The sequence below is a fragment of the Oncorhynchus kisutch genome, linkage group LG6 (genome assembly GCF_002021735.2).
Source record: "Oncorhynchus kisutch isolate 150728-3 linkage group LG6, Okis_V2, whole genome shotgun sequence".
Classification (NCBI taxonomy): Eukaryota; Metazoa; Chordata; class Actinopteri; order Salmoniformes; family Salmonidae; genus Oncorhynchus; species Oncorhynchus kisutch.
Window position 1 is genome coordinate 79,098,431 of NC_034179.2, and position 15,449 is coordinate 79,113,879.

The 15,449-nt window shown below is 44.5% G+C and overlaps 1 protein-coding gene across 1 annotated transcript in view; it reads left to right on the forward strand.

Moving 5' to 3' along the window:
* The window catches only part of LOC109892014 (Na(+)/H(+) exchange regulatory cofactor NHE-RF1), a 34,500-nt gene that overhangs the window by 16,034 nt on the left and 3,017 nt on the right, over positions 1-15,449 (forward strand). The window contains exons 2-4 of the mRNA XM_031827786.1: positions 8,367-8,537; positions 11,946-12,099; positions 15,226-15,269. Coding sequence (XP_031683646.1) covers positions 8,367-8,537; positions 11,946-12,099; positions 15,226-15,269 — 369 coding nt within the window. The remainder of the gene's footprint in view (positions 1-8,366; positions 8,538-11,945; positions 12,100-15,225; positions 15,270-15,449) is intronic.

A 15,449-nucleotide genomic window follows, 5' to 3' on the forward strand; every position in this document is an offset into this window, starting at 1 on the left:
TGCCTCCCAGGTATAAACAAGGTCAGTCAGTTTTAGTGGCAGTTCTTTGTCAGGAGTACGTTTGAGGTGTTGCAGCTGTGTGGTGCCAGTTAAACAGAAGCTGTGGTGATACTGTATCTTATCTGGCACATACTGCTTCCTGAGGGGGTCGTGTGTTAAGGTGAACTGGGTTATATCATGCTCTGGGTGGGGGCTGTCAAATCTTTCAGAAGAGATAGATTAAGAAAGAAGCATCACCAGTAGCTGCAGATAATTGAGTATATCAGGCTTAATGATGTGGGTTAACAGTTGTGTGTAGATAAACTGTACTCTTAGAAAAAAGGGTTCCAAAAGGGTTCTTCAGTTGTCCCCATAGGATAACCCTTTTTGGTTCCAGGTAGAACCCTTTTGGGTTCCATGTAGAACCCCCTGTGGAAAGGGTTCTATGTGGAACCCAAAAGGGTTCTACCTGGAACTAAAAGGGTCTACCTAGTACCAAAAAGAGTTATACAATGGTTCTCCAATGGGGACAGCCGAAGAACCCTTTTAGGTTATAGATAGCACCTTTTTACAGGTTCGCTTGTTGGTGTGTGTGTTGGTTTGTTAGCATGTTCAGGCTGGTTAGTTAGTGTGTGCAGTAGGCCTACAGTGGTTTTCTGGCCCTCAGTAGAGTGAATGCAGATGAAATTCACATTCTACAGCACAACAGCAGAGTCATGTCTTAATTGTAAATCTAACAGTGACTCAATAATCCATGCCTTCTGGGAATTATATAAAGTCTGGAAGTTATGGGCTGAGTTCATAAGTATTACCATGTAAATCTACTTTTAATCCATCTGTCTCCATATTTCAAGACATGGCGTATGGGGGTGTAGTGAGATATCCAATGGGTTGGACAATTCTCTTCTTGAAAAAAAACGTATATACTTAACTGGAAATCAACCAATCCTCCATCGTTAAAACAATAGAAAGGTCAATTGCTTTATTATCTAAATGTTGAAAGTGCGTGGGCGACGAAGAGAAACAGGATGTTGCAGTTTGAGGCCATAAGAGGGATGCAGATGCTGGAGAAGGGGGTGTGAGCAGCATGTCGTTGATGTTTGTGTATGTTTCGTATTGTTAAAGCATTTATATAATAGGCATACACATTTTTTGAGTGTAGGCAAACAGAGAGAAGAAGTGTGTCTGTCTCGGCTTGAGGTTAGATGCAATTGAAAGCCCGGTACGTAGCAGGAAGGAAGAAATGGGCTGAACCAGAGGATGCTAAGTCTCATTCTCTCCAATGACCTACCTGCTCCAAAGGTCCCCTTCCTAGACTTGGACTGGATGACGATGACATGATGGCTGTTCTATTTTTGCATCAGGCCGTAGTAAAACATCTGGCACTATTGGCAGTCAGGGAAAGCCTGGTTTTGAATTATGACTCAAATGCTTTTAGTCAGTTTCAAGTAAGACCCCAAGGTTTGTTATTGTGTTTGTTCGTACTGAAAGTGTTCCACTTGTTCATATGAAACTAGGGCTTCTGGTTGAGCCCACGTGTCCACAGTCGTCGGCCACAGATGATGGTGATCACTATTTTTTTCTTCCCTAAAAAGAAGATGGAGATGGTTGTTGGTAAGGTACTGCTTCTCCTCCCTCCTGTCACCTCTATATAGAGGGTGTTAGTGAGTCCCTCCATGAGAATGACAGAGGACATTTCCCATTATGGCGTCTGTTAGCGCACTGGCAGCGCCATTGACGCCATCTCCATTTTGAAGTAGTCAGTTTTCTTCTTCTACTACTCCAGAGTTGGTAAACAAACTGAAAGGGTGCATACTGCCACCTGGAGTGTGTTGTCTGAACAGGTATAAAGCCAAGGTTGGTGATTTACTGTCACCTGCAGTTTTGGAATGTTTGCTCAGGTGATGACCTTGATGGAATTATGTGATCCTTCCTTAACTTCAAAATGGTGAAAGTCCTCAATGGCGCTGCCCTTGGTAAAAGGGGCTTTCCGGGCACTAGAGTCCTCTATCATTCTCTCTGGTGACAGCCAATGACCTGTCAGAACAGCTCCGACCACTGACTTACTGTAAGTCACAGCTTTAGAAAGGGATGAAACCTCTGTACGCCTGAGTGCCTCTAAATCCTCGTAGCTGTAAAACAGTGCTGTCACATTTGCTTGATGGTTTTGGTAACCAGCATGTAGAAATACCCATTAGACACCGTCGCTAATTTACACTGGAAGCGTAGTCAAACCAACTCATTATTGTCAGTCAAGGGGTGGGCAGGATGGAAAATGGCTGTTTGTTTTTTCTACGTCTTCTGTGTGGTAGATGTGAGTGCTGTAACCAGTGGGACTGCAGGTGTAGGGGTGTGTATCTGTATTGTGTATTTATTTCTCTTGCATGTGAGGAAGTTGACTACAGAGGGAAGAGTATGCTTCAGGAAGAAGTAGCAGTTCCTGTGCGGCGCACTTCCCCTCATGATGGAAAAGGTTGTCATCTTCATCTCACTGCATGTCAAATCTATGCCTAAGCATTTAAAATTGTCCACAAAGCACAATACTTTCCCTGGCTTTGAAAATGCTTAGTAGTATGGTTATTTCTGATGATTCAGGATATGCAAAACCTTGTCATTTATTCACATAAATGTTAATACTAACTGTGTTGTAACTGATGTCTCAGTTTCTCTCCCTGTATTAACTGTTATTCATGAGGTGTTGCTTCTCAGTTGACCGGAGATATGAGGTTCCTGCGTGGGGCCACAGACCCCAGACATTATGACTGTTAAAAACCTCCTCATATAGAAGTCAACACAAGGTCATGTAGGTGTGGGGGATAGAGATATTCCTGAGAGGTCACTGAACTCAATGTGATTGGAGCACAAAGTGCCCATATGTGAGATCTCTGGGAGCTTTAAAGGAACATGTTGTTTTAAGGTTTAGGCTTAGAAACAACTATTCAGGAGTTGTAGCACACAGTGTTCCTATTTACAGTATATAATTACCACAGGAATTTTTCATTTCCTAAAACAAGATAAAGCTTAATATGATGTAATGAATTGAATTGAATGTTAACTATGTAATAGTTGGTCACCGTAATCTTCCCCCACCTGAGTGGTTACCATGACCAAACCCTTCCCTTTTAGAATTTGGAACCAGTAACAGCCTTTCCCGAGTTGGACTTACTTTCCAGTGTTCCTCTCCCACATTCTCCAAATATTATGCCTTGATAGAGAGAACTAGGTTCTGGGAACCATTCAAAACAAAATAAAGAGTGAAAAGATTAGACAAATATTTCTGCCCTGAGACTGAACTCAGGTTACGGCTAAGCTTATCTAAAACAAATATTGGTTTCATGTGGGAGACTTTTATAATACAGAGGCAGACAGACAGTCACCCTAATTTTTCCAATAGCACACCATGGCATTTTCTATGGGTATTCCCTATTCTGCCAAAGCTGGGTTGTGTTTTCTCCCGTTTAGTGCCCAATGAATGTGACGCAGGCTATTGCGCAGGGGGGGGTGACTGTAAAACTGTCTGTTTGGGCTGACTGTTTTAAAAGCCACTGCAGGTGACTGTTGTTCTTATGGTATCTTCCATCCATTACTCCCTTCCTGCAGTGGAGAGGTTGAATGTACACACACACACACACACACACACACACACACACACACACACACACACACACACACACACACACACACACACACACACACACACACACACACACACACACACACACACACACACACACACACACACACACAGGACATGCAGTAGGAGTGAAGCACGGTTTCCTCCCCAGGAGAAGGCCCTGGTTTGTATGTGTGCAGCAGATTCCACAGATTCCGTGCCCTCCCGGAGATTCTTCCCTGCTCCCGACACAAACTGTCTTCTGTTATCTCAGCCACCCTGCCATGGTCCCTTTCTGTTGGTTGGCAGGGACGCTCAACGTTGGCCAGTTGACCTCATCCTTCCTGGCTGTGTTCCGCTGTGAATGTCTGTTATTAAAGCTGCAATATGTAATTTTGCATAGAAATGATAGTTATAGATCTGTCATTCTCATTGAAAGCAAGTCTAAGAGGCAGTAGATTCTGTTCTATGTGCGCTATTTCTATGCTTCCTGTTCTTACAATTTTATTTTGGGGTTTTTTACTTTCAGTTTTGTACACCAGCTTCAAATAGTTAAATACTATATTTTTGGTTTTGGAAAATATATTTCACAGCGGTTTCGATGGTACAATGATTTTCTACACTATACTTGTTTGTTTTGTTATATTAACTGACATTAATTAAGGACTAGCTATTTGAATTTTAGCAACCAGGAAATGACGGCGCAATTTCTGCAAAGTCCACCTTAAGAGGAATAGGACTCCAATTGGACTGAAACAGATCTGTCCTGGTCAGGCACTGGGCTTAGTGCTCCTGTAAAATGTGTGGTAAGACTTGTGCAGTGGACAGTCAATGGGACCTACATACCAGAAGGACATCCTCAAGCCATGCTGTATTTTTCTTATCTACCATGACTTCCATGACCCCGTGTTTCAAGCCTTCAGTTTGTAGGACGCAGGTGCACCCTCAGTCGCTCTTCTTCATTTTGAAGGGAAAATCCTTTGTGGCGTACAGTTTGCAGTTTGCGTTTAATTATGTAGCAAAACAGAGATTTCACACACCAAAAACAGGAAGCAGAGAAACCACTGTAACCAGCTTTTTCAGTTTAACCAGGACTTTGGCCTTCGGGTAGAGAGGGACCACACCAAGAATTGCTCAGGGAGAATTAAGTTCCAATTAATGTGCTTTTCCTGCATACTTTCTATTATTTCCTCTACTTTCCCTCTAAATATGCTTGTTTGATCCTTATTAAAGTATTTATTATTTATTATTTTTATTTATTATATAAATATGTTGTAACAGTTGATTTTGATTTACTCAGTTTGGAATGTATATTTTATATGGAGGTCTGGAATGAAGAACATGGAGGAGAATCAGACCAGATTAACATGTAAGATGGTTGTCAGTTTCATCAGATGCATCAGGTACTCAACTTAAGTCTGATTGGCAGGATCAGTGTTTGGCACACTCCTGTTGCTCCCTATCCTCCCAGCCATGTTCAACTCTATTCCTCCGACTAGAACCTCCTACAGAGACATGTAATGAATTCAGGGGGCAGTTGAGCCTCATTGAAGCTCTGGCCAGCCCCAGCGTTATTGATGTTGTCTCAGAGAGGATCAGTATTTGTCTTTGACAGTGAGAATGGTCTACTGAACAGTCTAGTCTCTTCATGATAGACTTGTTAGCTCTCAAGCTGTTGCCTCTTGACATGGTATGTGTTGTGGGGGAGGGGCTTTGCCTGGGCCATTCCTGAAAGCGGGAAGCAGGTGGAGTCTTCAGGAAGCCTGTCTTTTCCTGGACCTCTACTCCACAGAAGGAGAGGCTGCGGCTCGTTGGAAGGGGAAAGGCTTTGTGTGCGATTCCTTAAACAAAAGGCTTCTTCCGTTCTGAGTCTCAGTGACGACAGCACTCCACCCAGCAGCCTGAACCTGCCCCCTTTTTTTACTCACTGATTGGACTGGCTAATACAGCACTCTACTCCTCCTTAAGACTGCAATCAACTTACATAAGACAAAGGCTATTGGTCAAAGGCTAGTGTGTGTGTGTGTGTGTGTGTGTGTGTGTGTGTGTGTGTGTGTGTGTGTGTGTGTGTGTGTGTGTGTGTGTGTGTGTGATTGGCTCATGGATTCTAGAATCTCTATTATACAGTTGAAGTCGGAAGTTTACATACACTTAGGTTGGAGTCATTAACTTGTTTTTCAAACAAATTTCTGGTTAACACACTATAGTTTTGGCAAGTCGGCTAGGACATCTACTTTGCGTCCCAGTCATTTTTCCAACAACTGTTTACAGACAGATTATATCTCTTATAATTCACTGTATCACAATTCCAGTGGGTCAGAAGTTTACATACACTAAGTTGACTGTGCTTTTAAATAGCTTGGAAAATAACTGAAAATGATGCCATGGCTTTAGAAGCTTCTGATAGGCTAATTGACATAATTTGAATCAATTGGAGGTGTACCTGTAGATGTATTTCAAGGCCTACCTTCCAACTCAGTGCCTCTTTGCTTGACATCATAGGACAATCTAAAGAAATCTGCCAAGACCTCAGAAATTTGTAGACCTCCACAAGTCTGGTTCATCCTTGGGAGCAATTTCAAAACACCTGAAGGTACCACGTTCATCTGTACAAACAATAGTACGCAAGTATAAACACCATGGGACCACGCAGCCATCATACCGCCCAGGAAGGAGACGCGTTCTGTCTCCTAGAGATGAACGTACTTTGGTGTGAAAAGTGCAAATCAATCCCAGAATAACAGCAAAGGACCTTGTGTAGATGCTGGAGGAAACAGGTACAAAAGTATCTATATCCACAGTAAAACGAGTCCTATATCGACATAACCTGAAAGGCCGCTCAGCAAGGAAGAAGCCACTGCTCCAAAACCGCCATAAAAAGACAGATTACAGTTTGCAACTGCACATGTGGACAAAGATCGTACTTTTTGGAGAAATGTCCTCTGGTCTGATGAAACAAAAATAGTACTGTTTGGCCATAATGACCATCGTTATGTTTGGAGGTTAAAAGGGGGAGGCTTGCAAGCCGAAGAACACCATCCCAACCGTGAAGCACGGGGGTGGCAGCATCACGTTGTGGGGGTACTTTGCTGCAGGAGGGCCTGGTGCACTTCACAAAATAGATGGCATCATGAGGCGGTAAAATTATGTGGATATTGAAGCAACATCTCAAGTCATCAGTCAGGAAGTTAAAGCTTGGTCGCAAATGGGTCTTCCAAATGGACAATGACCCCAAACATACTTCCAAAGTTGTGGCAAAATGGCTTAAGGACAACAAAGTCAAGGTATTGGAAAGGGCCATCACAAAGCCCTGACCTCACACCTATAGAAAATTTGTGGGCAGAACTGAAAAAGCTAGTGCGAGCAAGAAGGCCTACAAACCTGACTCAGTTACACCAGCTCTGTCAGGAGGAATGGGCCAAAATTCACCCAATTTATTGTGGGAAGAAAGTTAAACAATTTAAAGGCAATGCTACCAAATACTAATTGAGTGTATGTACACTTCTGACCCACTCGGAATGTGATGAAATAAATAAAAGCTCAAATAAATCATTCTCTCTACTATTATTCTGACATTTCACATTCTTAAAATAAAGTGGTGATCCTAACTGACGTAAGACAGGGAATTTGTACGAGGATGAAATGTCAGGAATTGTGAAAAACTGAGATTAAATGTATTTGGCTAAGGTATATGTAAACTTCTGACTTCAACTGTCGGTGTCAATCAAAGTCTCGTCAAAAGTGATTACATCAATAATTATATTGGCCAATAGGGGGCGTATGGGGTTGTTGGGTCAGAGAGACATTGATTATGATTGTGCCATTTGTTTGGCTCCTGTTCTATATCTGTGCTGTATTTAACTCTGCACCTACATTTGAACATTCCCTGTAAAACTCTGTAAACAGTCCCCATACTAAAAAAAGACATTACTTATGTTCTCCTACCTACGGATGGGAGTAGCTGGACTTGGTCGAGTTTTTTCCTGGATGACAATACAGTGCTATGTCTTCCTGTCATCTCAGAGAGGCATGAGGACAGGGGTCACCTCCCAGACTGCTATTGTCCTGCCCTGGGCTCACTGGGCTGACTGGGCTCACACAACACAGGGGCCTGGCCCTCAGGAACTGGCCCTTCCTCAGGCCGGGGTAGTGGCTCCATGCCTCCTGGCTCCTGCCCTGCCCCTCCCAGTCCTCTCTACACTAACACAGCTCCAGTCACATGCTCTGTACACCCTCCTATTCGGACCGGACTCCTTTCCTTACTCTGGTGTAATTTTAGTCTGATTTGATCATCAATGTCAGAGTCATGGTCTTAAATGTAGCCTATTACTGCATTTCATACCATATCAGCATACTGGACATATGGGAAGGGGAAGGAATGGAAAGGGAAGGGGATATCTAGTTAGTTGGCACAACTGAATCCATTCAACTGAAATGTGTCTTCCGCATTTAACCCAGCCCCTTGTCGTCCACGTCATCGACGCCTGGGGAGCAGTTGTAGTTGGGGGTTAACTGTCTTGATCAATGGCTTGGAGATTTAAACCAGCGATCTTTCGGTTACTGGCCCAATATCTCTAGGCTACCTGCCGCTCGATATTGGGATGTATTAGGTATTAATGGTAAAGGAAAAACATATTTTTGTGAATGTGAATCATTTCATGTAAGTTCTGTGAATGTGATTCATTGTCTTAGCACAGGAAACCAGGAGAGCGGAAGGAGAAAGTAGATTCTCCAACAGGAGAATTTGACTAACTGTGTTTAATCTCTTCATCAGGACGTGCAGAGTGAGCTGAGGCCGCGTCTGTGTGTGATCAAGAAGGGGCCTCATGGCTACGGCTTCAACCTGCACAGTGAGAAGGCCAGACCAGGCCAGTACATCAGAGCAGTGGATGAGGACTCACCTGCACAGAGGTCAGGCCTGCTGGCCAAGGACATGATAGTACAGGTAACTATCTAGCTCACCTTTGACCTCTGGCGTCATACTGTATTATTATTATTATTCCATGTATAGTAATAGTACATTACTATCGTTAGTAGTATCAATGCACAGTACTATTATTACTGTAAAGTAGTATATTGAATAATATTGTATTAATGAAAATAATTATGTTTGTCTTGCAAGCTTTTCTAAAATTACGGGACTTGTCTTTAACTTCTTGATGCACCTATCCCGTTAGCGGAATCATTTTCGTCAACATTCGCTGAATTGAAGAGTGCCAAATTCAAATTAAATGAAGAACATTTTTTTATTTTCATGAAATCACAAGTGCAATATAGCAAAACACAGCGTAGCTTGTTGTTAATCCGATCAGATTTCAAAAAAGCTTTTTGGCGAAAGCATACCAAGCGTTTATGTAAGGACATCTCTCTCAGTAGACAAAACATTACAAACAGCTAGCAGCCAAGTAGATTGGTCACGAAAGTCAGAAAAGCAATAAAATGAATCGCTTACCTTTGATGATCTTCGGATGTTTGCACTCACGAGACTCCTAGTTACACAATAAATGTTCCTTTTGTTCCATAAAGATGATTTTTATATCCAAAATACCTCCATTTGGTTGGCACGTTATGTTCAGAAATCCACAGGCTCAAGCGGTCACGACATGGCAGACGAAAATTCCAAATAGTATCCGTAAAGTTCGTAGAAACATGTCAAACGTTTTTTTATAATCAATCCTCAGGTTGTTTTTACAATATATAATCGATAATATTTCAACCGGGACTGTAGCTTCTTCAATAGGAGAGAGAAAGAAAATGTCTTCTCCAAGCTGTTATGCATGCAAAAAGCTGCTGGCACCCAGCCATACAATGACACAATGTGATCTTTCTTGCTTATTTTTCTAAATAAAAGCCTGAAACTATGTCTAAAGATTGTTCACACCATGGAGAAAGCAGCACGTCCAGGTTGGATTTTCCTCACGTTTTCACCTGCAATATCAGTTCTGTTATACTCACAGACAATTTTGACTGTTTTGGAAACTTTATAATTATATGCATATTCTAGATTATGGGCCTGAGAAATAGGCAGTTTCATTTGGGTACTTTTTTCATCCAAACATCAAAATACTGCCCCCTAGTCTCAAGACGTTTTAATGGCCTTGGCACAATTCAGTCATGTTGAAGTTGAAGTGTGGAGTGAGGAGGACTGTGAGTGGTAGTAACCGTCTCTGTGTGGGGTCCTAATCTCATAGGAGGGGAGAGGTGGACACTGTCACTGGGAGTTAGTGCAGACTGGGATAATCCAGCTTTGTCACTGGTGACTTGTCTGCACTCCACCACCCCAGTCTATCCTGCTCATTACTCACTACTGTAGAGCAGGGTGGGTGGGTGTGTATTGTCAGAGGTGTGTATGGCTGCCTGGCTGCCCTCATTCTACTCTAGCCACGTTTGTAAATGAGTTTCTGCTATTCCCCAGCAGCCATGTGAGACTGCCATAGAAAAGGAGAGAGGGAAGAGAGGAGAGTTGAATGCTTGAGACAGAGAGGGGGTTCCATCCCCCAGCAGGCCCCACACTCCCACCACCCAGTGAGGACTGTATTCTTTCTGTTAAATGGACAGCTATTGTTACTGCCCAAGCACGTATTGTTTGGTCTCCTTCCTGGGACTGTGGGAGACAGGCAGGCCCACCCTATGACCGACACAGATACACACACATGCACGCATTACACTCATGTGCATACACACGTACACACCCACAGACACGTAATAATTAGGATTTTTTTTAAATGTAACCTTTATTTAATTAGGCAAGTCACGTACACACACATGCACACACACAAAGATACTCACGCACACATTCCCTCACACACACACACACACACACACACACACACACACACACACACACACACACACACACACACACACACACACACACACACACACACACACACACACACACACACACACACACACGCGCGTGCACAAAATACACACTTAGAGCTCACAGAACCCACACAAACAATGTACACACATGCTATCTCAGCAGTGGTTCCTCAGAATGTCCAGCTGTCTGGGGAACAGATGACACTATGACATATGCTGGGCCAATGGCCTGATGGCTGAGATGGTGTTGCTAAGCACTCTCTGGCTACTAGCAGTTGTTGCTATCCAAGAACCTACTGTATGAAGAGAAAGGAAAGTAGAAGGTTTTTGCAGCCCTTTCTGTTTCCTCTGAATTGTACACTGTTCTCTTCAGCAATGTTTCATTTGTATTCAGACTACGTACTATGGATTCTTATGCAACAGTGAAGAGTTTAACACTCATTTCTCAAGCCCCTGGGAGAGCTTCACTTCCTCTGTGTGTGTGTGTGCAGCAGCATATTCTGTGTTTGTGTGGAGAGACAGGATTTCCTGCTGGACAACAGACTGATAGTATTGAAAACTGAGTCCTAGCTTTGATAAACAGGTTCTCGTCCTCGTTGTGAGAACAATGGAAATATGCAAGAAATAGTTTCCTATAAATAGTTAGTTACTTGAACAAACTATGGTGCTGATGTGAAAGGGAAACCTGTAGTTTTAGAATGTTGGACTAGCCTTCACCGTTTTGACTTGGTAAACTATAGTTACACTACTTATACAACTAAGGAGTTAATGCTTCATGCGCTGATTTGTGCAGACATGACTCTTGTGTCTGTGTGTGTTTTGACATTCCTTACACTCTCTCTGTCTCTCTCCCTCTCTCCCCTCTGGCTCTCTCTCCTTCTCTCCCCATCTCTCTCTCTGTCTCTCCCCCCTCTCTCTGCCCCCCTCTTTCGTCCCCCTCTCTCCCCCCCTCTCTGTCTCTCTCCCTCTCTCTCTCTCCCCCTCTCTCCCCATCTCTCTCCCCCTCTCTCTCTCCCTCTCTCCCCCTCTCTCTCTCCCCCTCTCTATGTCTCCCCCTCTCCCCCTCTCCCCCTCTCCCCTCTCCCCTCTCTCTCTCCCCCTCTCTCTCCCCCTCTCCCCCTCTCTCTCTCTCCCTCTCTCCCCCTCTCTCTCTCTCCCTCTCTGTCTCTCTCCCCCTCCTCTCTCTCCCCCCCTCTCTGTCTCTCTCTCCCTCTCTCCCCCTCTCTCTCTCCCTCTCCCCCTCTCTCTCTCCCTCTCTCTCTCTCTGTCTCTCTCCCTCTCTCTCTCTCTGTCTCTCCCCCTCTCTCTCTCCGTCTCTCCCCCTCTCTCTCTCTCCCTCTCTCCCCCTCTCTCTCTCCCCCTCTCTCTCTCTCCCTCTCTGTCTCTCTCCCTCTCTCTCTCTCTCTCTCTCTCCCCCTCTCTCTCTCTCCCTCTCTCTCCCTCTCTGTCTCTCCCTCTCTCCCCCTCTCTCTCTCCCTCTCTCCCCATCTCTCTCTCCCCCTCTCCCCCTCTCCCCCTCTCTCTCCAGGTGAATGGTATGACAGTGGAGGGGAAGCAGCACTCGGAGGTGGTGGCAGCCATCAAGTCTGGTGGTGAGGAGACCTCTCTACTTGTTGTGGACACAGACACAGATGCCTTCTTCAGGAGGTGCAAAGTCGCTCCCACCCCAGAACACCTCACAGGTGAGACCAGAGATCTACAAGAAAGGGCCAGAACTTGGTTGATGCAGTTTGGCTGGATTAGTGATCCTTTCTGTAGACATACATGTCCAAGTATTCACACACAATGGACGTTATCAGCTTGCACGTTCCTCACTGTGTGAAGGACAGACCCCTCACTCACACGACAGCCTCACAGTGTAGCGAGCGTTTTGCCTCTCATATATATTTTTTATTTAACTAGGCAGGTAATGATTAAACCACTACTTCTCCTTTAACAGCCTCATTCAAGGCCCATAGTCCCCAGAGGTTTCTCTCTCAGGCCTGATCTCTTACCCCTCTGTCCCCCTGTCCTTGGTAAAACACTAGCAGATTAAGGGTCTATCTGACTGCTTGGCCAGGCTACTCTGCTCCTCTCTCTCTGCCAAGGAACACAGACACAGAGACACACATATACCGAGCTCATCTCATTTCCTGTCCCCTCACGTTGTTTGCTCGAGGTACAAAATCCAAACTCTTAGGTACGGATCTAGAATCAGCTTAACCTCCCTGAATGTCAACCACTATTAGGGGCTAAATGCAAACTTCCCCCTACTGTCTAGGGGCAACTTCCCCCAACAGCTACTGAGCTCTTCCCAAAGAGAAGGCTGTTGTACCTCTGAAAGCCCCTAGAGGGAGCCTCAGCCTGTAAATTGATTCCAGTGCTGGAGAGTCTGGCTGCAGGTTGGCATTTATTGTCATGAATTTTGCTAGTAGTCACTAGCTGGCACAGCCACAAAGTCTTAAAATCAGATTTTACACCTAACCATAACCTTAACCACACTTCTAACCCTAACCTTAAAATAAGACCAAAAAGCATATTTTTGCTTTCATACATTTTTACAATATAGTAATTAATTACTTTGTAGCTAGCCCATCTAGCAGAAATCGCTTGGTTCTGCCTCCAAGGCAAGATTCATGACAATAAACGTCAAGCTGCATTTGGCTTGGGAGGCCAACTGTGCCCAAGTAACACTTGTTGAAACAGGGCGGTGGCCCATGACAACACTTGGCTGGCTACTCTGAGTGCCATTCTGATACCAACGGCCTCATAGAACGATGATGGCAGCCCAGCCGATGGTATGACAACCATATGGGTGTGGAGGAAATTGGTTCCCTCTGTGTCTGGGACATGCATATTAGTCAGTGTGTGTCCTCCTCCCACACACACCGCCCTGCATCAGACTGACTTTATATTTCCTCTGTTTGAAGCTCTGCCCTAAACAACAGTGAAGCGCTGCTGCCTGATCAGGCCAAAGATACTGTTTATTAAAAAGGTTAGCTGTCTGTGCCTCTGAGTGAACCGTATAAATAAGAAGGTGGGTAGAAGTAGACAATATTTATTTTTCATTTAACTAGGTAAGTCGGTTAATTAAGAACAAATTCTTATTTACATGACAGCCTAGGAACAGTGGGCCAACTGCTTTGTTCAGGGGCAGAAGGACAGCTTTTCACCTTGTCAGCTCTGGGATTTGATCTAGCAACCTTTCGGTTATTGGCCCAACGCTCTAAACACGAGCCTACCTGCCGCCCCTGTCAGTTAGTGTCTTTCATGCTATTTGACCTAACTGGGAGTTTTATGCTTCTTTAGTGCACCAACAAAAATACAGTAGCTGCTTTGTTGTGATAAGAATGTCCTCTGTTTTACATGGAGGAATGTGGTTGTGTTCTGATTCCACACTGGTTGTTTAGACAAGCATTTCACCTGCAATAACATCTGCTAAAGATGTGTATGTGACCAATAACATTTGATTTGACAGCTATCCATTGGCACGGTTACACCTCCAAGTTGACTGATGATTGACATGCTGTGTCCTCTGAATGAGTATAGTGAAGCAGTAGAATGAGATATAACTCCTGTTCTACCCAGGGGGACATATGGTCAGGTCTTAGTCCTATCTAACTTCCTTTCTTTTCTGCTATCGGCTTCTAAACCTGACTGAAAAATACCCAACAGGAGCAAAATTCCATTGAGGCGTTGCCCAGGTAACTGCTCTCTCGTGTTGCCCACTCAGAGGGCTCCTGATCACCGTGACTTTGGTACACACACACACACACACACACACACACACACACACACACACACACACACACACACACACACACACACACACACACACACACACACACACACACACACACACACACACACACACACACACACACACACACACACACACACACACACACACACACACACACACACACACACGAATGGACACACACTCCCCTCTCGCCACCCCTCTGGCCAGCACTTGTGTTTGGTTTCCAAGGCGCTGGCTCCAAGTGGCCTCTCAGCCTGTAGTGTTAGCTGTATTGGGACTGAAGAGCCTCTTGTCCGTGTGCAAACAGTGAGGAGGGACCCAAGGAGCACAGAGGTACATAGAGGCAGCTTCAACAGGTTTCAGAACAGCCCAGGGGGACGCAGACCAGGGTCAGGCTATCTTTAGATGATAACAGGTTACTATCTTAGTTCTCACCGATTGTCTGTCTGTCTGTGTGAGAGGAGTTGAAGCATGGAAGGTAAGGGTCCGTCTTAGTAGTCCACCAGCTCCGACCAGGGGTCAGTTGTTCATCAGTCAACTCTATCTGTTTTAGATAGACACACAGGTTTAGATATAGTGTATTGTCTTTCTGTGGTTGAGTTAGCCAAGTGAAAACCATTCCTTAATATCCTTGTGACAGGGTTAGAGGACAGTTTCTTACCAGGGCTATTTGATATAGGTAGGCCACTAGGGTACTGGGTTTCATATGCAGCAGCTTGTTTGGACGTGATGATGCGTGGCAGGTAACCAGGGTCAGAGAACATCTCTGTGAAGATGAACCCTGTTTGAATAATGGATGACCTACACATACCTGCGCTATGTAACAGAGTAGGTGTCGCTGGGATGAAACCTGAACTGGATAGGAGCCGTTCTCTGGAGCAGGGATATGAGTCACTCTGGAATTCTGTTCTGGTGTTTGACGGAGGTGGGACAGTTTCAGGATATTTAGGACTGACTATAAGATTGGAGAATTGCCATGATTAGATGTTGTTGAATGGTTGTGAACAGCTGGTATGGAGGAGGGAGTGTGAGTCCATGACTGAGCAGTGTTCTCTTCTGCTTTCAGGATCTTTGCCTGAGCCTGTCGTCAACGGAGACATGGAAAAGACGGTAAGACTTGGATGCCAAATACCTTATTGACCTAATATCATACAAAACTAACATTTGAGAGAGAGGGAAAGAGACAGACAGAGAGAGAGAAAGAGTTGCGCTCCCACAGAGTGGACTTCCCAAAACACTAGTATTTTTTCCTGGCACTGTGGCGGTCACTGACAGGTCAGCCCCTAGAAA